This window comes from Corvus kubaryi, unplaced genomic scaffold (assembly GCF_017639235.1).
Source record: "Corvus kubaryi isolate FWS band 111438036 unplaced genomic scaffold, C.kubaryi_AGA036_p1.0 134, whole genome shotgun sequence".
Taxonomy (NCBI): Eukaryota; Metazoa; Chordata; class Aves; order Passeriformes; family Corvidae; genus Corvus; species Corvus kubaryi.
Window position 1 is genome coordinate 12600560 of NW_024580668.1, and position 24557 is coordinate 12625116.

General features: G+C 48.4%; 2 protein-coding genes across 5 annotated transcripts in view; one reads left to right on the forward strand and one right to left on the reverse strand.

Annotated features, from left to right (window-relative positions):
- The window catches only part of RALY (RALY heterogeneous nuclear ribonucleoprotein), a 117698-nt gene extending 111408 nt beyond the window's left edge, over positions 1-6290 (forward strand). For all 4 annotated transcript variants that reach the window (XM_042050904.1, XM_042050895.1, XM_042050913.1 and 1 more), the window contains 3 exons: positions 368-513; positions 4369-4417; positions 4641-6290. In XM_042050904.1, coding sequence (XP_041906838.1) covers positions 368-513; positions 4369-4413 — 191 coding nt within the window. In that variant the 3' untranslated portion in view covers positions 4414-4417; positions 4641-6290. The remainder of the gene's footprint in view (positions 1-367; positions 514-4368; positions 4418-4640) is intronic.
- An 8533-nt stretch (positions 6291-14823) lies between these two features.
- EIF2S2 (eukaryotic translation initiation factor 2 subunit beta) lies at positions 14824-20641 on the reverse strand. Its single transcript, XM_042050925.1, has 8 exons — positions 20428-20641; positions 19397-19500; positions 18274-18409; positions 17912-18012; positions 17357-17505; positions 16475-16531; positions 15964-16049; positions 14824-15298 (listed from the first exon to the last, which is right to left on the reverse strand). Exons 1-8 carry the CDS (start codon positions 20609-20611, stop codon positions 15123-15125), a joined length of 993 nt encoding a protein of 330 aa, XP_041906859.1. The 5' UTR covers positions 20612-20641; the 3' UTR covers positions 14824-15122.
- Positions 20642-24557: the final 3916 nt, after the last annotated feature.

Here is a 24557-nt window from a genome sequence, read left to right on the forward strand (position 1 = left end):
ATCCTACCCCTATCCTATCCTATCCTATCCTATCCTATCCTATCCTACCCCTATCCTATCCCTATCCCTATCCCCATCCTATCCTATCCTACATCCTATCCCTATCCCTATCCCTATCCCTATCCCTATCCCTGTCCCTATCCTATCCTGCCCTGCCTGGCTCCCACAGCCTTGTTGGGGGATGTGGAACCTTCTCTGCCCTCTCCATGGTCTCCCAGGCCGCTTCCTCAAGATCAGCAGAGCTCCCCGCTGCAGGAAGCCTCTCCATCACTGTTATTTCCCCACGGCCCGGGTGTGGGGGCCATCTGACCCCGGGGTTCAGGCTGTGGCCCCCGTTCCCAGCCCTGACCCAGCTGTTGCCCTGCAGAGGCCCGGAAGAAGGCGGAGAGCAGCAAGAGCGAGGTGTCCCAGGAGGACACGGCATCCGAGGCCGAGGCCAACGTGGAGGAGCCGCTCAACGGGGACGAGGGCGAGGAGGAGGGACTCGCACGGGAGGAGTGTGAGGATGAACTGGTAAGAGAGCTTGGGTGAAACATCCCTGCAGCAGAGCAGTTCAGTCGTGGGGCACAGCTTTACTGGAACTTGCTAAATCCCCAGGAGAAGTAGTTTTTCCTTCCTTCAAAGAAATTGCTGTATTTAAATCCGATTGTTGTTCACAGCTTATTCTTCCAAACCTCCCTGCTGCCTGCAAAAGCACTGCCCATGCAAACCTGTGGAGGTGCTGAAGGAAACATGGTTGGCTCTTGAAATTCAGACATTTATACTTGATTTCACAGCTAGGAGTGGTTTAAACCACACTGCTCTGCTCCCAGGTGATTCTTAGATGGATTTAATCCCATGGCAAAGACAGGCTGTGTTAGATGAGCTGCATTTGCAGTGCCCTTGCACCTGACTGGACATCCACAGAGTCACAGGAGGGTTTGGATTAGAATGAACCCTAGAGAACTTCTCGTTCCACCCCTGCCATGGGCAGGGACACCTTCCACTATCCCAGCCTGCTCCAAGCCCTGTCCAACCTGGCCTTGGACACTTCCAGGGATCCAGGGGCAGCCACAGCTTCTCTGGGCACCCTGTGCCAGGGCCTCCCCACCCTCACAGGGAAATTCCTTCCCAATATCTCATCTAACCCTGCCCTCTGTCAGTGTGAAGCCTTGTCCTGTCTCTCCAGGCCCTTGTCCAAAGTCCCTCTCCAGAGGCACTTGTCCCATGGCACAAACCAAGGTCTGACCGAGCCAGGGCACCCCCAGCGAGGGCAGTGCCAGCACCGCTGGTGCCAGGCACACATCTGCCCCACTGCTCCTAGTCCTGCCCCAAGCAGGGGTGTTCCTGGGGAACCCAGTGACAAATGTGTGCCTTTGGATGGGAGCCCAGTGTTTGGGTACATCACAGGGCATACCAGGCTCTGTGTAACCACTGCCAGCACTGTCATTTATCCCAAACCAAACCTTTGCTGAGAACAGGACCAGTTCCAGATCCAGGCTGAGGCCAACAGGGCTCCAGGGTAGAAGGACATGACCTGCCCTGAGTGGCCCCTTGGCACAGCTCCAACCCATCCCCACTCCAGCACTGCTGGCGGCAGAAGTGAGGATGAATCTCAGCCTCCCTCTCCTCTTCCTCACCTCCCATCCCTGGGGTGGCCATGCTGCACATCCACAGCATTTCCCCAGGCCTAAAAGCTCCTCCAACCCCAAACACTCCCAGCTGGTTTGTGCTCTCCTGCTCTGTCCTGCTGGAGCCATGATGGGTGAGGGCTCTGAACAGGGTCCTTCAGCTGTTCCAGGTCTGGGGCCTCGTGGCTGGAGTCCATCAGTCCTGCCAAATCTGGGGGGAGCTGCTTGAGGGGAGACGTCATTCCAGGCACTGGGAAGAAGAAAGGCACAAGCTCTGTGCCAGGAAAAGGAAGTCCAGGTTTGAATTACATCAAGGGAAACAGAGGGTAGAAATTAGGGGGAAACTTGCTGATGTTAATGCTGATAAAGCAGCACACAGCCTGTCACAAAAAACGGGCAGTTGTCTGCCATTGCTGGGGTAAGAAAATAGTGGAGAGACATCTGCTGGCAATGGTTTGGGAAGAGCTGGTCCTCATTACGAGGAACAAGATGTCTATTTCAGCTCACTTACATCTCTATTTTCTGTAACTCCCTGGTCCTGATGTGGCATCAAGACCAGAAATATTTCACTGCCAGCTTCAGACAGGCTCCCAAGTGCTCTGGATGGTCAAGTCAGTGTGTGCAGGGCATGTGCAGGGAGCTCCTCGAGCCCTGCAAGGCAGCTTGCCAGAGCCAGCCTTTGTATTGCTCCTGACCTCAACTGAGCACTTTTGCACCAGCACTGAGCACTCCTGAAGTGTCCCCAGTTCCTGGGGAGTGACTCCTTTGTCCCACATCTCTCTGGCTCACACACAGCAGTGTGGCTGTCACCATGGACACTGCTGTCCATGGACACGGCACCCAAATGGGGTCCCTAAAATCCCTTTGGCACTGAGGGGCAGGGGAGTGACAGGAGAAGAGTCAGAGGTCACTCAGAGCTGATGGAGATCATTGAGTTCTGAGCCATACATTTGGGTATGGAAAATATTTAGTAAGTGCAGTTGGATTGGTGGTCAGTACTGTTCACTGCACTTACTATGGGATACAAAGATCATTGTGTACGTGCCTTAAATGTCACACTTGTGCAAAAAAGGTCACCTGCCAGCCCAGCAATGCCTGGTGTCAGGTGAGGGGTGTCTTGAGGGATCTGTTCAAGGGGAGATCCCTGCACACAGACAGCTGCTTTGGAGGGAGAGCTAAAGGTATCCTGATGTGTTCAGGTATTCACAGCACACAGTGGTTGATTTGCAGTCAGATTTTCTTCTGTTTTCAGGGAGGTTTGGTCATTTATCTGCCCAGTCTGCATCCAAATGGTTTTTGGGGTTGATGCTGGGGGCTCAGTGAAAGTCTCACACAGTAAAAGCCCAGATGTCCTGGGCCTCCTCGGCCTCCAAGGCAGTCTCACATGGGATTTTGCCAAGCAGGTCCCAAAACAACCCAAAATCTGCTCTCCTAAGTTCAGGGATTTGATCCTGCTCTTGGTGTTGGTCACTTCTCTCAGGTTACTCAGGTTCACAGTCCCATGGGCTCTGCAGCCAAGGCTTCTCTCCACCTTCACATCCCTGACCAGGTGTTCCTTGGCCATCAGGAACGAGAACAATGTTTCCCCTGGTCAGCTGGGTCAGGGACTTACTCTTGAGGCTCTCCAAAAGTCTCCTGTTTCTTGCTCCAGCCCTTCTCCTTCCCCCCAGATGCCAGGGTGGTGGAGGTGCCCCGTCCTGCAGCCCTCCAGAGGAGCCTCTGTACCCGTGGTGTGAGGAGATGCCTGCCACGGTGCCAGCCCCATTGGGCTGTCCCTGATCCTTGCCCACAGCAAGGAGACCTCCCCTGGCTTTCAGGCACAGCCTGTTTCCTTGCCTTTCCTTTTGGACTCCCTCGTGTCCCCTGCAGACAACTGCTGGATCCATTTCCATCCCTGAAATGCTCCCCCTGTGCAGGAGGTTGAACACTCCTGCTGAGCACCCCATTCTCCCAGCGATGCTGCACTGCACAACAGCTCCAGCAGGAAATTCCAGACAACCACAAAGGCTGGAAAAGACTTGCAAGACCATCAAGCCAGTCCAACAACATGCCATGCTTTCCAAACCCCCTGCATGGGGAGCAGTTCAGCACCATTACTGTGGTATTTGTAGTGATGAATGTGTGTTACCATTCTGGAAAATGAGTTCTGCTGCAAACTGGGACTGCTGCAAACAGTTCCTGTGCTCAGCAGCAGAATCAGGACTCTGATTTGCCTCTGTGGACTGATGCACGCTGGCATCACGGGGCAGTTCCAGGGAACAAGAAACAGGATGAGCGGAAACGGCCTCAAACTGTGCCAGGGGAGGTTTAGATCGGAGATCAGGGAAATTTCTTCACTGAAAGGGTGGTCAGGCATTGAAACAGTTGCCCAGGGAAGTGAACACGGAGGTGCTGGTTAATGGTTGGACTTGATGATCTTGGAAGTCTGTTCCAATCTAAATGATTCTATGATTCCATCACTTCCAAGCCCAGGAGGGAATTACACACCCCAGGTCTGTTTGGCAGAGCCGTTTCAGAGTAAGGAGCCAGAGGAATTGTGTGGTTTTGCCTGGGCCTCTGTTGTGCCAGCAAGCACAGCCCTGGCCCCTGGTGTCCATACCAGGTGTGTTTTGTAGCTCCTCCATCACACTGAGCACCCTGGCACTGCTCTCCCACACCAGGGGACCAGCTGGTGGCCACATGCGAGGTGTCACAGCGCCCCAGGCAGGGCAGGAGGGACACAGGGGGGTTTACTGTTTGTGGTTCCTTTTCCCTGCAGGAGAACAGCCATTACACAGATGTGGAGGATGCCAGACTACAGTAACCAGGTACAGCTCCCCTGCTGCTGATTCTGAGCCAAAGCTCTTGTTCTGTGCATGTTGGGCTGGGGGGCTGCTGCTTCAGGAGAGGCTCTGTTCCACTGATCCCCTATGTGGAGACATGGAGCTTGGCTGCTCAGCTGGGTCACTGGCCAGTCCCTCACCCTCTCTCCTAAATGACAAATCTGTGGGGTTCAAGGACAGTGCTGTAGCTCCCCTTTTCTCCTTGCAGCCCACCCAGAGCAGCTGTGAGCAACAGTGTGAGGAAAGCACGAGGCTAAACCCTGTCCTGGCACGTTGAGCAAGACAAGCTGAATGGAAGTGCTGCTGTCATCTCTACCTGGCATTCAAAGAAGAAACATGGCCCAACATCTTCCATCCATCTGTAAAGCAAAGGCAAAGAAAACTCATCCTCCCAGCGGATCCCCACCACCCCTGCAATGGATTCGGAGCTCTGCAGCCAGAGGCAGGAGCCAGACCTGCACAACCCAGAGCCACCACAGAGATCAGGAGAGCAGCTGTGTCCCCAAGGGAGCCAGAGGTGTTCTAGAGCTGCTTGCAGGAGAGCAGAGAGAACTGAGCCCAACCCAATAAAGACATTTTTCCTGTGCGAGGTGAGAGCCAGAGCATTTCCTGACTGGGGGAAAAGTACTGTCTCAGTTTGGACAATCTGTGTTCCTGTGCTGAAGATCCTGTTGAGTCAGAGGTGTGGGGTGAGCTGTCCCCCAGCACGGCCACCTCCTGTCACGTCTCTTGCGCCCCATGAGCTGCTGTGTGTCCAGGGTCACTTCCAGGTGGAAAGGAGTCGGTGCTGGAGCAGCTGCTGCGCTCTGGGAAGCTGCTTGAAGAGGGGAGGGGAGAGGAAGCTGCAGGAAAGCAAGTGATCCCAAGCAGGAGAAACCAAGGACACGTCACCCTCAGTGATTTGGTGTCCTCATTCTCCACCATGTAAGGGTTGAGCAAGCCTCTGCAGAGTGAGGGGTGCCAGCAGCTGTGGATGAGACCCTTTCCTTGGACCAGCTGCTCCCTGGAAGGAAGGGAGCTCCTCCTGCAGCCTGGAGCCAGAGAGATCAGCCCCTTCCCTGGCTGCCCACATCTCCTCCTGCCCCGGTCAGGGCACATCAGGAGAGTGGTGCGACAGCTCCTGCTTCTGCCTGAGCTCCATCCCTGGGGTGACAGCGTGCCCGAGGCTGGGGACAGGGAATACCCCGAGCACGATGCATGTGGGTGTGCCAGCACCCCCCTGCTCCCCAGATCCCAGCTGCTTTTGCCCCCTGCCCGGTGCTGTGAGCAGAGGGCTCATCGTGGGACCCCTGCACCCGAGAGGCCTCAGCCGTTCTCATTTCTCCTTGCTGGGCTTGTCCTGTTTTCCCGGGGTAGACGGGACTGAAACTCCCACAGCACTTTTTTCATACATGGTGTGTCCTGCCCACCCCCTTCCCCTCCAGAACACACGCACACATCAGTGCTTGGAACCCAAAGTGCTGTCCACACCTTCCCCTTGGCCAATCCCTCCCACACCTGGCCCTCGGTGGTCCCAAGTGCTCCAACCTCATCCACGGCATCTCTTGGAAGGGTGAAGGGAAAACAGCTCCAGGGGTGACACTTCCTCTCCCTGGCACCATCCTGGGGCACGCATGGCCCTTGAAGCACAAAGTTTCCTTTGCATTTCTTAGTTTGGGCTGCTTGAGGAGGGCTTGAAGGGAGAGCCCATCCTTCCCCTGTGGTTCCTGTGCAATGTCTGCACCGTGCTGTCCCGAGCTGTTCTCCAGGCCTGGAGAGATGAGCTGCAGGTGTGGCTGTGAACTGACTGTGATGCTGATGTTCGGGAGAGAGGTGACCTTGTACATACAATCCTGTATAATAAAAGAAAGAAATCTAATCTGCCTCCCCTCTCTTCTGTCTGCTGTACACACACACTTCTTTCTTCTGTTCCAGACAAGGCTTTTTTCCCTTTCCAAGCCTCCGCTCTCCCCACAGGATTTGCTTTCCCTTCCACAAGGTATATCCCACTGGGCTGACCAAAACATCTGCGTTCACAGGGGCTCTGGGATTTTTCCCTGGAGGCTTGGAAACTTCTTTAATGCAGGAGAGCAGGGGCCAAATCCTGGCCTTTAATCTCTGGATTTTTCACTTGTCCAGCTCATAACAGACTGGAAAAATCTGGCTGCTTTGCCAGTTTGCACAAGCCAGCAGTGCCAAAAACTGCTTCTTAAGCACAGTGTTGCTCTGGTTGGCACCAGAGTGGTGTCAGGAGGGACCAGTGACCACATGGGGAGAATCCCAGAATCCCAGAATGGCTGGGGTTGGAAAGGACCTTAAAGATGATCTCTTCAGGACACCTTGCACTGGACCAGGTTTCTCCAAGGCCCATCCAACCTTGGTGGGTTCTTTGTGGCTGAGCCACCATCCACCACTGGAGGGCAAAGCTGCCTGAGTTTATGGTGAGTCTGAGATGTTTGAACATCCATCTCTCCATGCATCCTGCCATCAGTCAGCAGTTCCCTTCAAGGTGAGAAAAGCAGCAGCATCAGACTGATGGCTGGGTGTCTGTGGCTGGAAGGAGGAACAACAGGAGGGGGAAAAAAAAAAAACCAAAACCAAACCAAGTCAAACTGGCTTTTAAGAAGATGGAAATCAGCCCGACCTTCAGTCATGTTCCCAGCTCTGAGGTGCTGCAGTGCCTCAGGGGCTGGGACTGGGTCACTCCACGGCCAAAGTCTCCCAGCAAACAACTGGTTTGATTTTGCTCATTATCTTGGGAGGAGAGTGAGGGACTGGGGGAGCTCTCCAGGCCCCTGTAGGGCAGCTCACTCCGCTCCTGGCTGTAGGTGGGGCCCCAAGGAAATGAGTTCTGGGGTTTTGGTGCTCACCGAGGTCTTTCTGTGACGGTGAAGAGAACCCACACGGAGAGGTGAGGGGGCAGCAGGGGGTGGGAAAGGGACACCCCTGACCCCTTCATGCACCCTTTGGGCCATAAACCAGCTGCACAGCTCCCTGCTGGCTCCAGCAGGAGGGGAATGGGCAGCCAGGAGGGGTCACCCCTGCTCTGAGGGGCTTTCCCACATTAGGTTCCCACATTTCCATTTAGGTTGGAAAATCCCTCTAAGGCCACCCAGTCCAACTGCCCCCAGCTCCGCCAAGGCCATCACTGACCCATGTCCCCGAGTGCCACATCACCTCTTTTAAATCCCTGCAGGGATGGTGACTCCACCACTGCCCTGGGCAGCTGTTCCAATGCCTGACCACCCTTTCCGTGAAAAAATTTTCCTTCATATCCAACCTAAACCGCCCCTGGCACAGCCTGAAGCCATTTCCTCTTGTCCTATCCCTTGATATCTGGTAAAAGAGACTGGCCCCCAGCCACATCCCAAAAAGGAGGGGGATTCTCCTTAGCCCTGCTGGTGGTGCTAATGTATTCACAACAACAGTTTTTATTGTCTTCTGTGGCAGTAGCCAGATTACGTTCAAGCTGAGCTTTGACTCTTCTTATTTTCTCCCTGCATAGCCCCATGACACTCTTGTACTTGTCCTAAATTGCCTCCCTGTTCTTCCAAAAGTCATAAATTCTTTTTTCCTCAGTTCCAGATAGAAGTTAAACCAACCCGTTTTTCTCCCCCATCTCATCTTCTGGCTCATAGGCACAGCCAGCTCCTGGGCCTTTAGGGTTGGCCTGGCTAACAGAAAGATGTGTGGGGTCCTCCCCAAGGCCCTTTAAACATCCATGATGCAAAAAAGATGTTTCAAATTCCGTGAGCTTTTGAATGAATGTAAAGGGTCCCACCCCATATGCACCCAACCTCCTTTTCCATGGTCCAGCATCCCCAAGGAGTCGCTCCCTGTAAATCCCCCCTGTCCTGCTGGCATGTGGGAGGACAAGGATTGGGCCAGTCCATTCTCTCCAGAACAACCCCACAGGCAACAATTAATTCAACGTCTGCATAGTCTGAAGAAAGCTCATAGTCAGAAGCTGAGTAGCTCAACTGAACACGCACCAGTTGCCACGTGTGAGCTTGAAAAAAGCTTTTGTTAAAGACTTTCCTGACCACCCACAGAGAGGATGTCCCATTCCCAAGTGTCCTGGACCTCACCTGGCTTCTCACTTGGACTGCTCTGTTTGCTGCCATCCCATCAGTGGCAAAAGCAGCGTGGTCTTGGTTAGAAACAACCCCAAAGTCTCAGTGCCTGCTGCCTTGCCTGCACCTCTGCAAAGGAAACGGGAATGTCTGAGACTGGTGACACACTTGGGATGGGATGGGATGGGATGGGGTGGGGTGGGATGAGATGGGATCAGCAGATGTGCCGGAAGTTTTGGTGCTCTGGTTCTCCCATGCTGGCCTGGGCAGGCATTAGAGCAGCAGAGCAGGGTTACTCCAGTCCCAAATGCTCCTTCCAGGTGCTTCTGGACACAGACAAACAATCACTGGGGCCAAAATGCGTGCAGTCATGCACTGTCTGAGTCAGGAGATGCCACAGAAACCCTCACTGACTTTAGTAACTCCCATTAACTTTGATGAGCATCACAGTTCCAGGCCGTGCAGCACTTTGGGAACATTTCAGTTACTGCAGCTGTAACGGGACTGTTCTTTGGGGAATTTGTAAGAGCCAGTTGCTGTGTCTGTCACAGTGGTCGTATCCCTCCTGCATTGTCTTCTTGCTACCTGCAGGAGGTTCAATTCCCTCTTTTTCCTCTTATCAGTCAAGTTTTGCAAACATTTGGAGATGTAGTCAAGATCCCCACAGGTTCCTGGTGGAGTCTGTCCATCCTCTGGCAGGAAAACACCCCCGAGCCTTGCATGGGGACAGTGGTGCCGAAAGGAGTCAGCCACATGGGGAACGCTCTGCCTGCCCTGGACAGAGCCAGGTGTCAGGATGGACACCCTGCACTGGCTCAGCAAGAACACGTCCAGTTCAGCACCTTCCATTGCCCAGATGTCCTCCCAGGCAGGGGATTGTTTCCTCTGACAGGCTGGCCCAGGCACGAGGGTGCAGAGCCCCAGCACTGCAAACACTCAGAGCTTCCTCCTGCTGGGTGAGCCCGAGCCAGATGGGGTGAGGAGAGCAGGCCTGGCAGCTCAGCTGGGACATCCCCTCCTGCTCTGCGCTCTGTGCCCCAGCTTGGCTCCTCCCTTCCTGCCCACACTGGCCAGAGCATCCCTGTGCTGAGTTGGCCCAGCTCAGGAATGGCCACGGCATCTCCAGAGGGACAGAGGGGCTCCAGCCTCAGCACACTCCTCTTGATTCAAGCCACGGATTTTCTTGGCCAGGGACAGGATTTAAAGGCCACCTCCTTCATTCAGAACAAAGAGTAAAGGGAAACAATGTGCTTCAGCACACAGTTTAAATGAATTTTGGGGAAGTGGGGAAGGCCTCAAATTAAAAACAAAGTGCCATGTACAGAGTATTTGAGACTCCCCAGGCAGCCCCAAGCAAGGGCTTTCCCTCAACAGCACCCACAGCCTCAAGCACAAATCACATCAGGAGAACCCCAGGGCTGCCTGCACAGCTCCTTCAGAAGAGTAGAGAAAGCAACATCTCCTCCCTCTGTTTTCTGAGGCTGTTGGGGAGTGTGGGGACAAGGCAGCAAAGAAAAACGTTTTAAGCTTCATTTCAGATGAGCTCACATTTCTCAGAACTTATTTTATCACAGCCTTGGTGGGAAAAAAGGCAATTTTGGTGCTGAACAAAAGCAGCACAAGGCCTGCAGCAGGGTCTGAGGGCAACGAGCAGCATAGAGGCATTTCAGTCCACAAAACAAGAAATGTAACTGCAAATTTATTTTACATTTGCCTTCTGTGCCTTATTTTCAAAATTAATCACATTCAGCTTTCCTCCCTGTAATAAACCACCTGACACTGGTGACAATCAGGGCACAAACTGCTTTGCCATCAGTCCCACAGTCCTGCTCCCCCCCAGTGCAATGCTCTCACACTGAAGAAAGAAATACACCAAACTCATGGAATAATTACCCAAAGCAGGGCTGGGGACAGAAACAATTAATTTTAAAAGTGATGTGCTTTACTACAGAATGTAGAATTAAGGATGCTGCTTTTGTTAGAAAACACAGAACTTCTGTGAGTCCAGAGACCACTGTGGGAGATGCAATGGGCTGAAAAGAGAGGGAGGAAGGGATGTACCACACATTTCTGGTGGGTATTGGGCAGAAAAATGCTTCCCACCACAGAGGTAAAGTGTTTTATTTCAAAATTATGCAGGTGTTTGCAATATGCAAAAAGGAAAAAGGATGAACAGCAAGCTCAGGCAGCAAGGAGTGAGCCTGGGCTTACAGACAAGGGCAGAGGGAAGTGAGAAAGTGTTTTTCTTCCAGTGAGGAAAACCCAGTTCCTCAGGTCTGTTGGGCAGCAACACATTTCCAGGGCCAGCTGGAATTTCTAGTTCTGTATAAAGACCTGTTCCCATGGGTTTGGGGCAGACTGACAGACTGACAGCCACTGGGTATGGAGGATGTGTAGGAACGCACAGGGTTATGCGTGTGATACCTAAGGCAATGTTTACGTGGAGCTTATCTAAGTCCACGTATGGTGAAACACCTGCAGGAAAAGCAGCGTTCAGGCTTTCTCTAAAAACTAAACACTGGCTGAACAGCCTCTGGAGGCGCTTCCCTGTCTTCATCACTGAAATAGATAAAATAATGAAAGACCTGCAAACACCAAACTTCTTAGCTCAGGGACTGGTGAGGTCCCTTCAAAGCAAAGCCATGTCCAGGTGAGATAATGTGTTAAGGATCAGCAGCAGCCCTGGAACTTGTTTCTCTTCAGGAGGGTATTTCCCTGTAACATCTTCCTTCAAAAGCCTTTTTCCTCCTCCTGTCATGAGATCCTTTAAGCAACTGATCAGATCAGAGCAACCTTTCTGCTCCCTCAGCTCTCTGCGTTTGAGGGAAAGGACACAGGGAATTGTGCTCCTTTCTCTGCCATAGGATTTTACTGTTCACCCAAAATCCTTTTAGCTATTATCCCAAACTGGAGCCAGTTGAGTTTTCCCAAGGTGCCCAAACCCCTGGAACCAGAGCAAGCTGTGAACTGCCAAATGTCCCTATAAATGCAGAGAGCAGAATGAGGAGCAAAGCCAGACAGGTCCAGCCTAACCCTGGCTGCTCCCATGGCCATTGAGAGAATCCCACCCTCTGCAGACTCCAGAAGTGGGCACTGCTGCCAAAAGCCTAGGAAAGGTTTTCCCCAGGACAGGCTTGTCCTGATCCCCCTGGGACCCGGGTCCTCTGCTACTCTGGCACCAAGGCACTGGCCTTCACCATGGCAGGAACAATTCAGAAACAGAAAATCCAGCAATTCTTTTAGGAGCTGGAGAGGCTTTGCAGTTTGCTCTCCATCCAGCCTGATTCTGAACTGGTAAATTCTTGTGCAGCTGCTGATTTCTGTTCAACATCTGTGTTCACATCCTTCTCAAAGCCGGGCCTCTCCCCTTCTTGGATACTATTCCAGTAATCAGGAGTAAACCTCTGGAGAAAAACTGAGCACAGGGGCAGAATGGAGAGCTGGAGAAATGTTATTCACAAGATGAACAGATAAATTCTAATGATTCTCAGCTGTCAGCATCACACTCAACTTCCCCTTTTCTTGACTTTCAGGAACTTCCTGCTGTTTCTATTCCTGTGCCTCCTCCACCAGCCACCACCTCAGGTCTTTTCACCTGATTAAAGCTCAACACCCCCTGAAATTCATGACAAACCCTGTCCTGGTAGCAGCAGCTTTGAAAATCTGTTTTCTTCCTCTCCTTGCAGACAACCCCAGGTGCCCCAGTCTCCCTGAGAAGCTGCCCCAAACCAGGGATCTCAGGGTGACGTGGCCAGTCCTGGACGACACACTGCACAATGTCACAGGCCTGGGACCACCAGAAATTCCCAGCTCTCGATGGAGGCATTTCATAAATGCTCCTCCTTTACACCAGTTGTGGTTACAAAAAGTGATTAAATTCTTGCTCTGGCCAGAAACTCCCAGCAATGGAGTTTATTCTCACTGATTTTCATAGTAGCCACCAGTGATTTCAGCAGAACAGAAGCACAGGAACCCCAAGGCAGCTGATCCCACTGGATTTGTGCTGAATTAGGGAATGAGATGTTCCCATTACCCTGGTTACTGCAGGGATGTGAGCAAGGTCCTCAACCCTTCAAGCTGCAACCACCTGACAGTGGAGATAAAAGCATGTCCTGGCAGAAGGGGGGGCATAAAGAGATTATTCTTCCAAGACATCAGTAAATCTCAGGCTGACTGACCACAACAGCAATTCTCCTGTCTGGTTCTCCCAACTCCTCCAGGAACAAAGCTCAGATGACTTTCTCTTGAATGTTCTGGGCTGGAAGGCATCTCACCTTCACTGCTGGGAAGGAACAGTCCTGCATTGCTCAGATTACTTGGATCAGGTGGAGAACTGGGCATAGCAAAATCCATGGAGAGGAGCAGCTCAGCTCTTGGTCACCCAGGGCCTGTCAGTACCCAAAATCTGGCTCCCACATCTCCACACTGCCGATTTCCAGCTCAGAGAGAAAAAAAACATGGAGAACACAGCTTTGTCTCCAGAAAGATGTCTGCACACAGACCCAGGGCAACCACAGCTACCACCTCCTTCTTCCTCTGTTAAGAACACCATCCTTAAGCTGTTTCTCACAGCCAGCTCAAGTAGAAACTCTTTTGCCTCTGAACACAACTGCACTTCAAACTCACATCAGCCTCCTAAGAGGCATTTGTGTTCATACAACACTTTTTGAATGTACTCTGGAAGTTTTTTCTAAGAAAAATAAAGCCCAACCAGTATCTGCTCCTAGACACAGACTTTTCCTGCATGAGGGAGGTCATTCCACAGCAAGATCTGAGCCTACAGCTCAAGATGCTGCACTCAAATGTTAGTCATTAAAAGCCCTGAGGGTTTCATGCACAGACTCAAAGCACATCTACAAAATACACCTATGAAACTCTCCTGTGAGCCAGAGCTCACAGCTGAGAGGTTGGAGCAATTATTTATTCCTTTATTATGCAACTTGGATCTTTTTGATCCAATTTCACTAAATGGAACTTTTCATTTAAAGCACTGAAATACAGCACCAGCTCAAGGCCACACTGTATTTTTTTGAAGTATGTTAAAGGTATTTGACCCAGGGAAAAACAAGCATTTTAGAACAAAGTATCATTGTTCTTCAACTATTTCAGGGTGTCCCACCAGCAAGCCACCAGAACAAAAAGGCAACTTGCACTTCTCCAAGGTATTACTCCCAACAGGAGACTCTTTGCTAGAGGAAGAAACAATACAACAATGATGTTACAAGAGGCACTGATCCTGGCTTTATTCACTTTAAGATACATCCAACATTGTTATAGCTCACTTGAAATTCAAAATGCTTTTAAGAAACCAACCATAAAACCTTGATTTTTCACCTTACAGTGCTGTCAAAGTTTTCAAATAGCAAGTGAGTGACTTCCCAGCAGTACTGTGCTCTGTGTTAACATACAAAGGTTAAAACTTAGTAGAAACCCTTCAAGTTGTGGTGTTTGCTTTATTGCCTTCAGAAGGACCAGTTCCTCTGTGGAGGAGGCTGCTCCCCTGACCTGCAGGGGTGGGTGCCTGGGGCCCTGAGCTGCTGCACCTTTCCCTCCCCCTGGGACATTTTAGCAATCAAGTGACAACTGTCCCCACTTCTGCAACCCAGGGGGGAATTTCACTCCCCATTTGCATCTTTGTACTCCCCAGCTGGAACAATTTCTACACAAAACCCAGCGAGGACAGCACCAGGTGTCCCCTCAAGGTCACTGCCACTGCCAGCAGACGAAGGGCATGGGAAGCAAAAAGTGTTAATTTGGAACCCAAATTACTTGGCAGTGTCCCCTGCAAATTCGAGATTTATAGAAGACTGTATTGCAGCCACCATACAATGACATTTAGACCTACTATTTGTTTTTTGCTGCATTTAGATTCTTTTTAAAGTGATGAAGAGTGCAGGACTTCAGAAATATAAACGTTTCTCTATTAGAAATTGCAAAATTTAGTACTATGACACTATGAAAACTTACAGTACAGTTTATTGATTCTGTGTTAAGATTCAGCATCAATCTGGTGTCTGAACTCTCTCAGAGCTATTTTTGCCTAATTAAGCAGTACCAGCATGCCCTGAGCCCCTGTCTGTGCACAATGCACCCACGGCTGTGCAAGCAGGAGCAGGGCTCGTGTTGGCCTGTCAGCCCTGGGACTCTGTGACTGCTTTCTCTGTTTCATGACAGCAGAACTAAAATAAGTCTGTTATGTAAAAGCAAAATAACCTTTATCTTAAAACTTCATTCTGGGTCTTGGACATAGCTCAGTGACATGATCTGCAGAACAACACGCCAACCATTCCCACCAGTGTTGGAAGAGGAAACTGAAGGAAAAATCCAAATCCAAGACACTCACTGGTATAGTATCTTTAATTTATCTCGTGTTTTACAGAAGTCTGAACGGATTAAAAAGCACCTCCTTTCCCATCACGCTCCTTACAGTTGGTAAAATATATTCAATGAGCAAATGTATGTGAACAGCTTGAGGATCTGCATCTTGCAAGGATTTCACAGACCAATCAATCAAAAGCCAAATTTCTTGTCGTTTTTACAGCCTTGCTTTAATACAATGGTAAATCCACTCCGATTGTAAACCTGTCCAGTCCCATCTCCCCAGAACACTTTGCCACCTCCAGTGTTGATTAGCAAACCTAGTTAGCTTTGGCACGGAGCTGTGCTCTCTTGCCTGTGACAGCCTGGAAGCCGGTTTTGATGCTGGCCACGGAGCAGCGGGAGTGGCAGGTCTCGCACTGCAGGAAGTATAACCTGGTATCCTTCTGCAGGATGGTGTCGGGGGAGCGGCACGTGTGACAGGTGACGTACTCCTCTGCGGGGAAGGAACAGGCGGTTAATCGAGCAGCAGCAGCTGTGCAACAGCTGTCCTGAAAAGCTGTTCAAACACACCTACTACCTCAAAGAGGCTGATGATGAAAACCTAAAAATTGCCCCTGGTTAACAAAGAGGATGTGGTACATCCTGCACTGACACAGGTGTTTGAAAATCAATAACCAGGACAGACTTCCCACTGCTGTTGCCCGGGTTCCTCTGCTGAAGCAGCATTCCCAGGTGTCAGCAACGCTGGTACTGACACAGCACTGAAGCAGGAGCTCTGTGACACATAATCTGAGTCCTCTGCCCAGCAGTGACACACACACACACTGCATCTGTCAATTCATGGGTACAATAGACTACAAAATCAACAATTACTGTTGTTGTCCAGAGTCCTCATCAAAGCCAAGACACGAAACTGAGATGAAAACAAGCAGTTCTCAAATGCTCTGTTTTCCTTGGCATGTTTTAGTGCAGGACTGAGTACAGCCCATGTGGCCTAACCATGGCAGAACCACCTGTATTTGCATTATTCCATGATAAAGGGAAGTTGTGGCTCCTCAGCCTTTTCCATGGTGGGCACACACCTGGGCCATACATGGGCCCCTGGGCATCACAAGGGGCCTGAGAGAAATTTGGAGTGGGAAAAGAGGTTCTACTTACTGATATATCTTCTCAAGACATTTTCTATCTGTTTTTGCTGGAATCTTCCTTTGATTACCAGTTGGTTGTTACCATCTATTGAACCACTAATTGAAAAGAGAAAATTAATTATTTCATTTGCAGGTGTGAAGTGTTAAAACAAATCAGGAACATGAAGCAAGGTAAGGATGTGTTCTTCAAGAAAAGCACAGCCAGAATCACTTTGTGAGGGAAAAAAATGCAAAATTCTGAGGTATTTAGAGCTACTTCCTACAGGAAGTTTTGCCCAGGCACAACCCTCACCTGCTTATCTCATGGGAGTGAACAAGACCATTCCCTAGGACTTGGAAGACTTGGAAAGGAGGACTCTGTACCTCCTCACTAAAATGTTCTCTCCTCAATCACCCAGCACAGCACTGAAGTGCAGGGAACAAAAGCCCCACGTTCCAGCACATGTATAAAGATCTAATCCCAAAAATGTTATATTTGATCAATACTGAGCCTAAGCACACCCACAGCCCAGCAGCCTTACCTTGTACCCAATTCTGCCAACAAAAATGCCAGGAGATGTTTTGGCTGACGATGTAATCTAAAAATAAAGTAAGGAAATGTTTAACCTTTCCCTTTCAGAGAAATTTGGTATTTATGCAGGACTGGCAGGGTAAATCCAATTTAAGTTACCAAGTTTCAAAGGGAGCAGTGCCAGAGGGCCTGCACCAAAGAGTACACACACACAATGACTAAGGACATTAGAAACCTCAAGAGTCCACACAAAAAAACCTCCCACCATCCCCACCAAACCAAACTCAAAATTACAGCAACTAGGGAACAGAAGTCTTCTATTAGAGATTTTTCATTCCAACTGTCCCATCCCCTGGAAAAATGTTAGTAGCTACCATTAAAAACTCCCTGGGTTTTCTGGCACATTTATGACACCCACAGATCTGCATTCCCAGAAGTGCTCACAAAGAACAGATCTGTCTTCACAAGACATAATTAAGACATAGATATCTCACTGCAGAAAACAGTGGGAAAACACTACTGGAGTCCACACCATTTACTGAGAGAACAGTATTTGTAGTCAGCTCAAATTAGAAAGAACCTTTCCCACCCTTCTCCTCAAGGCTTGCACATAAGTACCACTGGTGACCCAGCTTGACAGAAGCCAATGAACTCACCAAGTTTCAGCCCAAGAGCCCATGTACCATTTTTGTATTTTAAGTATAAAATTAGAAATTATCTCAATAAATTATTTTCAGAAATATCTTCTCACAGAGCAATGTAATGAGCTCTCTGACTGAAATAGCTTCCACTCCTGGCCACAGCCACTTGCCAGAAAACACTGCTTTCAACACAGGAGCACAGAGCAGTGTATCCATCTGCTATTCCTGGGAAATCCAAAGAGGAAACTTACAATTTGCAGATATCTGTGAAGTTGACAAAAGATGTTTTCTTGGTCCCTACTCTCACAACCTGCGGGGGCTTCATGACAAATTTCCGCTTCTCTCCAGCCACCATGTCCGGGTTCTTTTCCCGCATGATATTAAAAACTCTATTGAGCAACTGCAAAAGAAGGGATTCACACCCACGTGAGCATTTTCCATGTCTCAAAGTACCTCACCTCTAAAAGCCACCTGCAACAGCATTCACAGTGAATATCAGAGTACCTTTGCCTAAGAGCATTTCCCCACCTGCTTCAGAACACACTTAAAACGTTCTGATAAATGCAAAATCCCAGCACTGTTTCCCCACGGATTTGCTCTGCCCATGGCAGAGGTGTCTGAACTATGACCAGTATTGCCCCATATGAAAATGACTGCGATAGAAGACATGCTTTGTTAGCTGTCTGCTAATGAGCTTCTGACTGCAAGTCCTTTACTTTGAAGTTAGAAATAGGAAATACGAGCATAAGGCTCTACTGATGCAGATGAACATAGCAAATAGGTTTTAAAAGTCTCTGGAACATTACCTCATCATATGTGTAGTCCCTTTCTGAGCCTGCCCACGCAGGTCCTGACTGAAGGCTAAAAGAAATTCCATCATCTTTTTTGCTATCTTCATCCTCAAATGCTGTAAAGAAAGTTTTTGGGGATTCATTAAGAGACATTCTTTAACCTCATGCTTACATGAAATAAAATTCCACTAAGATGTGGACTCAAGTCTCCTCTGTTTGTCAACAGGGGACACCAGCACTCATGGGAAATTTATACAGTGCTTTTAAAGAACAGTTTTCTGACAAATTCTGGAACTAAAAAGGCACTTGAACAGAACTTATTCACATACAAGGTAGAATACATTTCACTTGCAACATCTCACTGAGCTAGGTTATACCTTCATCCTTTTCCATTATCTCATCTTCATCTGGAAACTTCACATTCTTCTTTTTCTTCTTTTTATTGCCCAGCATGATATCAAGGTCATCTTCAGGTTCTACTGTCTCTGGCACATCTCCTTCAATTTTCAATTCCTGCAAAGAAGTAAGGCTGTAGTTTATCCAGTGTTAAACACAGACCTCCACTGCACAGCATCAGAAATAATACCAGCTGCACACTACAGAGGTGAATATGGGTAACATCCACCACAGCCCTGGAACCCAACAGGTAAGAATGGAATTCCAGCATGTTCAAGAGAGCCCTGTACTGCTTCCAGGAGCAGGGCCAGATTTGCACTTTCTGGCTTAACTTCTGGCTAGCCAGGAACAAGGTCAGGCTATACTTAAGGGCAGCAGCCATCTGAGGGCAGGAGGGAACAAAACACCCTTCGTGGCAGGCAGTAAGGGAAAGCAAAGCTGTGCTACTCCAGTTTGCTATCACAGTTCTGTACTCTGAAAGAACACAGAGCAAGTATTTTGTCTTCTGGGCTAGATCAGAGGAACATTTTCTTCCCCAAAAGGCAGAATCTGAAGAGGAGGTTTATACATAACGTAACATTTCTCTGTCCTCTTGCTCTCTGGGCTTGCCAGTTACACTGACATGTGATACAAAAACACTACTTGGAATAAAACTTGAGAAGAGTAAAAATATCTTGTACACCTTCAGGAACACAGCACAGTAGCCAATCCTTTCTAAAGAAAACACCAGAGTGAAAACAGATTTCTTGGCAGATATGTGCACTTTATTTGAAGGGCTGGCCTTTAGAGGACTGTTCTGTGTGTGGCTTCTGACATCCAGTTACCTCTCCAACCCCAAAAGACAACTAACCTTGAGGTTAACCAACCCTTCCTACATACTGCTGAATTATTTGCTCTTTGTGCAGAGCAGGCAGGTTTTTCCACTTCTGGACAAAAAGCCCAGGCAGGAGCAACACGTTCATCAAAAAAAATGAAAGACGCGTAAAGTTTAATTATGAACTGCATTAAGACACAATGACAGACTTGAAACAACTCCTGCACTGCTAAACTCAAGAAAATGAAAGCAAGAGAGTTTTCAGCCATAGTCAAGTTATGTAAACAAACCTTTACACCTTCTTCTGCTTCATCTATATCAAATATCTTTTTTGTTTTTTTCTTCTTTTTCTTTTGATTGAAGAAGTTTAAATCATCCAAGTCATCTGTTGTATCTAAAGAACAAAGGATTGCCTAAAGAAGTGTCACTGTAGAAACAGTTCAGACATTAAGGTTTCTAATTTACATCCAAACCTTTAAAACATTACAGTAAGACATGAGCAACAATCTGAGCAACGATCTGTAACCCCTGTGGATATCCTTCAGGTTTTGAAGAGAACATTCCCCGCTGCCCCCAAATACTGTTTTAGTTTCTGCATCTTCTAACTGTGTCTTTTGATTCTTTAAATGTTTCATCTTTCCTTCTGCTGTACAAGATAAATTAGTTACTTTTGTCATTAGATATGCTTGGACAAAAAAAATGAGAAGAGAACTGCAGGAGGAAGGTACAGTTTCTTTGGTCTACAGCAGGAGCCAATTTTATCAACAAACGGATTTAAGTTAATGGCACTCTCTGAATTAGGTAATCTTGAAATGACATTGGCCTCAATTTAAAAAGCAAGATTTTATACACAATCACACACTTACTTCCTGAAAGATTCCAAAGAACACTCTGGTTTGGTTATAACATTCAGAATTGTCCAAAAACTAGAAACTCCTTTAACCATGTTTCTGTTATTCGCGCTATCGCTTAATTGTTCAAATGATGAAGAGCCATATTTGTGGAATTACTGCAACACCTGCACGTGGAAGATTTAAAACTCCACACTATTTTAGAGAGTCTCTTTCCACTGCCTCACACAAAAGACTGTTTGAGTCAGAAAAATGGAAATTACATTAGCCTCTGGGAACTTGGTGATGTCTGTGAATGTGATGCCAAGCAGGAGAGCAATCTGCCCTCCAAACAAGCAGCACAGATTACTCACAAATCTCCGAACAAACCGCGGCTCTGACATTGTACTCTGGGATGCCAGATTCTTGAAACAGGCCTTGTAGTCTCAAAACAGCACCTTTGAGAGTTTATCTACATGGATTCACTTTACCTTTCTTCCTGCTGTCTTCTTCATCTGCTTCAACATCTTTGTCTTCTGTTGGCTCTGGTTCAACTTCCTTTGTTTCTGATTGCTGAGTCTCTTCCATTTGTGTGTCTCCTCCTCCTTCCTCATCCAGCATGAAGGGCTTCTTCTTTTTCTTCTTCTTCTTGCTCATAGTAGGATCGAAAATCATCTGTAAAAGTCAAGAGTTCCTTAGCAGCTCAATAATCACCCCTCATTTAATACTTATAACACTCTTCCCAAACTGGTCCTCAGCCTCAACCTCAACTGTGTCAATTACAAGGGAAAACTGACAGAGTTCACAGCTTCTGCTACTCTTCCTGTAGTCCAAGTTTCCTGCCATCTACTAATTAGTGCAGCTGAAAATATGTTAAAGCTGTGACTCTCTGACAGACTGGCTACCGTCTCTATTTTATGACCATTGTGGACTCCAATTTTGCAGTAATACAGCACCACCCAACATCGGAAGAAAATTTAACCCCATCAAAGCACACAGTCCAATCACACATCGCTTCCACTTGTGAGACACATTCATTCCCAGATTTATTAAAGGCAAGATTTGCCAACTGTCTTGACAAGAACAGTCTGGATGAGGGGGAAACCTAGAAGGGGCTGATGATACAGCAAGACCTGCATCAGCTCTGAAAACTGTGAAATGGCAAAGGTCTCATCCTTATCCCTCCCCAGAGGTGAGAAACTGAACCTCAGACACCAAGTGATTAAAAGCTGTTAATGCGCTCTTCAGCCAGCAAAGTAGCTTAATTCCCCTTGTCTGACTGTGAGGAAGGCATTAACCCCAGACTCACTTTTAACCTATTCATCATCTGCAGACCTGAGGGATTTTTTCCAACACATTAAGGCCTTTTGTTTCACTTCAGACACATGCTGACATCCCAGCTGTTGGTCAGTTTGTTACACACATCTGCCTGGACTGTCACACCATAGCATATGTTAAATACAACAATTTTAGACACTTTTTCCAATGTTTTTTATCCAGTAATGGAAGAATGTTCTCACCGAGTTGTAGTTCACCATCATGAACACCCTCACTCAGGAAAGGACCAGCACTTCACCAAAAAGCAGTTGTCCAACTTCCTGCTCAGCTACACCCTGAAGTCTGCTGGTTGCCCTCTCCCCACAACGGAACCCTTCTTTGCACTTCTCATTCTCCTACACATGCTATTCTTGTGATATTCTTCCCATTTTCTGAAACACACGTTTCATAAAGGCTCTACTAAAGGCAGCAAACTGCTCATATGGGTGTCTGAAGCACAACATCCCCAAAGCCTGCACAAACACGGGACACTGAGGCTTTCAAACTGCTGAAGTGTGTCTTTAGTTGCATACGCTGTGCTGGAATGATCTTCAAAGGAGTTCTGCCAAAGGGCTTTCCTCTGTTGCTTCCTTAGATAGTGGTGTGAATCACACTCCTGTAATGCACAGAAATCACAGTATGTCCAACTGGTTACACATCTGCTTCCTCCTGGTCCTCCCCAGCCTGCTGGGACAGCAGGAAAGCTGCCTGCATGGACACAGTCCACAGCCTTGGGAACAAGCACAAGTGGCTGACTCATTTCCATGAAGATGCTCTTCAAGACGCTGGAGAGGTTTTTATTCTCTCATGTGAAACAAACCTAAAATCATGCCTCGATCGGATGTAACAGTTTCTAAGAAGGAACCAGCCCCCCTGCCCCAAATCACTCTCTTTGTGAAGGAAAAGACATCTGAACCACCATAAAGGATCTCTTGTGCCTACAGAGTGTCTGCAGCCTAACCACACTGAACACACCCAGACAACTCCTGGATGCAGGAGATGGGTTTTCAGCATTAAACCCAGGGGGCCTTGAGCAGGGCCACCCCAGCCAAGCAGGGCAAGCCAGGCTTCTGCACACCCAACACCTACTCAGAACACATCACACTCCACAACCTGAGGAGGAGGCCTAAGCCTGAAATATTTTGTTCACCAAGGGCTTCAACAAGTACTCAGCAGGAGCCTTAGGTCACATTTGCTTTAACAAGTCATGACATAAATGAACCAGCCTGATAACCCGGCTGTTCGTGTTCTGGCTTTCTGAGGTAGGTGTTTCCAAGTTTTCTTTATTCCTTTTCTCTGCTCAGCACATTGGCTTAGTCCAAACTTTCTGATACCATTTAAGCTCTGACAAACTACAAAGCTGCAGGTTTTCTACTGAAAGAACTGCAGCCTCCAGTACAAACACAACAAACATGGATGCTTTTCCTGTGTGAAAAAAAGTTAAAAATTCCTGTCCTGTTTCTGCTCTCAGAGCCAAATTCCCATATGGGGTTTTCTCCTCTGTAGACCACATGGCTTCTTCTCACATCCATCTCCATATAGCTGCTCCTTACTTCAAGTGCCTACACAGTCAAAATCCCAACTTACAGAAAATTAGCAAGTGAACAAACAGACAAGGGGGAAACACAATCACTTTCATAGACCAAATGCAACTCAAGACTGAAGCCAATGATCCTCTGAACTGCTGTGACAGTGGCAAACGGCAGGGATTCCAACAGAAGTCACAAATAAATCCCATTTCCTTAGTCTGAATAAACACAGGCATGTCTAGGAAGCAGACATCACCCCTGCCCTGATCAAGTTAGTTCAGGTGTCATTACACTACACTGACTTATGTCTATGGTGAGATGCAAAATTACTAAGATCAAGCAGCACTCAAATTTTCTGGCTGCTCAAAGCACAGCACTCTCTAATATTATTGCCTGAAGCTTCACAAAACTGCAGGATTCAAAGAACTTTCAGATCTTCAGTAGGATTATGTACATTTCAGGATTTTTAATAAACTGAACAGACATTAACAGACTACCTCCCCTCACAAAATAAGCCTGTGCCACCCCTGCTGTGCCTCAGCTCTGGGCACGTTCCCACCAATGAGCTTCATTCACACACAGCTCTGAAAATTTTAAGCTGCAGTTCAACACAACGAAGTTCTTACCATCTATCCTAGTCTTCATGTGTCTTCACTCTCCTCAACTTCACAGGCTTTAAAAAGTTTCACCAACTTTACATCAGTATCAAAGTATTTGGCTCCCAGCAACCAGAGCCACAGAAGTTCTGGAAGGCACCTGCACTCACACTCATACCAAAGCCTGAAGAACAGTGACAGCTCAACTGTGTTATCTGCCATCTTTATTCTCTGTCATGCCCAGAGGTGGAACTTCACTGCAGATCCCAGGAATAACCCCAATGTCAAATTAATTCACTGTGCAAGAAAACCAGTTTTACTGAATACAAACTATATTCAAACCAGGACACTCCATGAACTCGTCCCTGGCCCTGTGATCACCTGCGTCAGACAGCAGCTGATGCAAGCATTCATGAGTGCAGAGAACAGCCTAGACATGAGAACTGCAGCTCCCATGACACATTTAGGCACAAAAATGCAACGTATTTATTCTAGATGTTAAAGCAGCTGAGTAGGCCAGTCACAGCTCCTACTACAGTAAGTCGTAATTACACCAGTTCTTTATGATGTAGGACAAGCCTGTCTCCAAGGCTTGAGTGACCACCTTGCTCTGAAGGAAACAAGCCACACAGGTATTTAAAACAACACCAGAGAGAACATACAAGGCCAGAAGCAGCCATCTCCTGGATCCAGCCAGGGCAGCTTCCCACGAGCTACACCAGCCTGATAAGCACCTCACACACGGAAAACTTTCCTTTTCCCCATGAGAGCAATGGAAATGAGGCCACTAAAGCTGCCAACACACGGCACTTAAAACAACTGAAAAATTTTTCAGACACGGATGTATCAACTTCCCTGGTACTGGGCCTAGACTAACACCACCAGATCCGGAAAACGTGAAGTAATTATTTGTTCAGATGTTGCTATTCGGCTCTCAAGGTTAAAACCCAAGCTAGTAAAGCTCCAGGAAACGAGTGGTAACTGCCTAAACGCTGCGTTTCGCTAAATAGCGCAGAACACGATGGAGAATCGGTGGCGGGGCCATCTGTCTCCCTCTCCGGCGTCCCCGTGCCAGGGGCGGGCGCCGGCAGCACACCGGGAGCTCCCGGACAGCTCCAGGCCTTCCCAGGACTCGCGGCCCCGGCACACACCCGCGGGCCCGGCGGGGCTCCGGGCAAG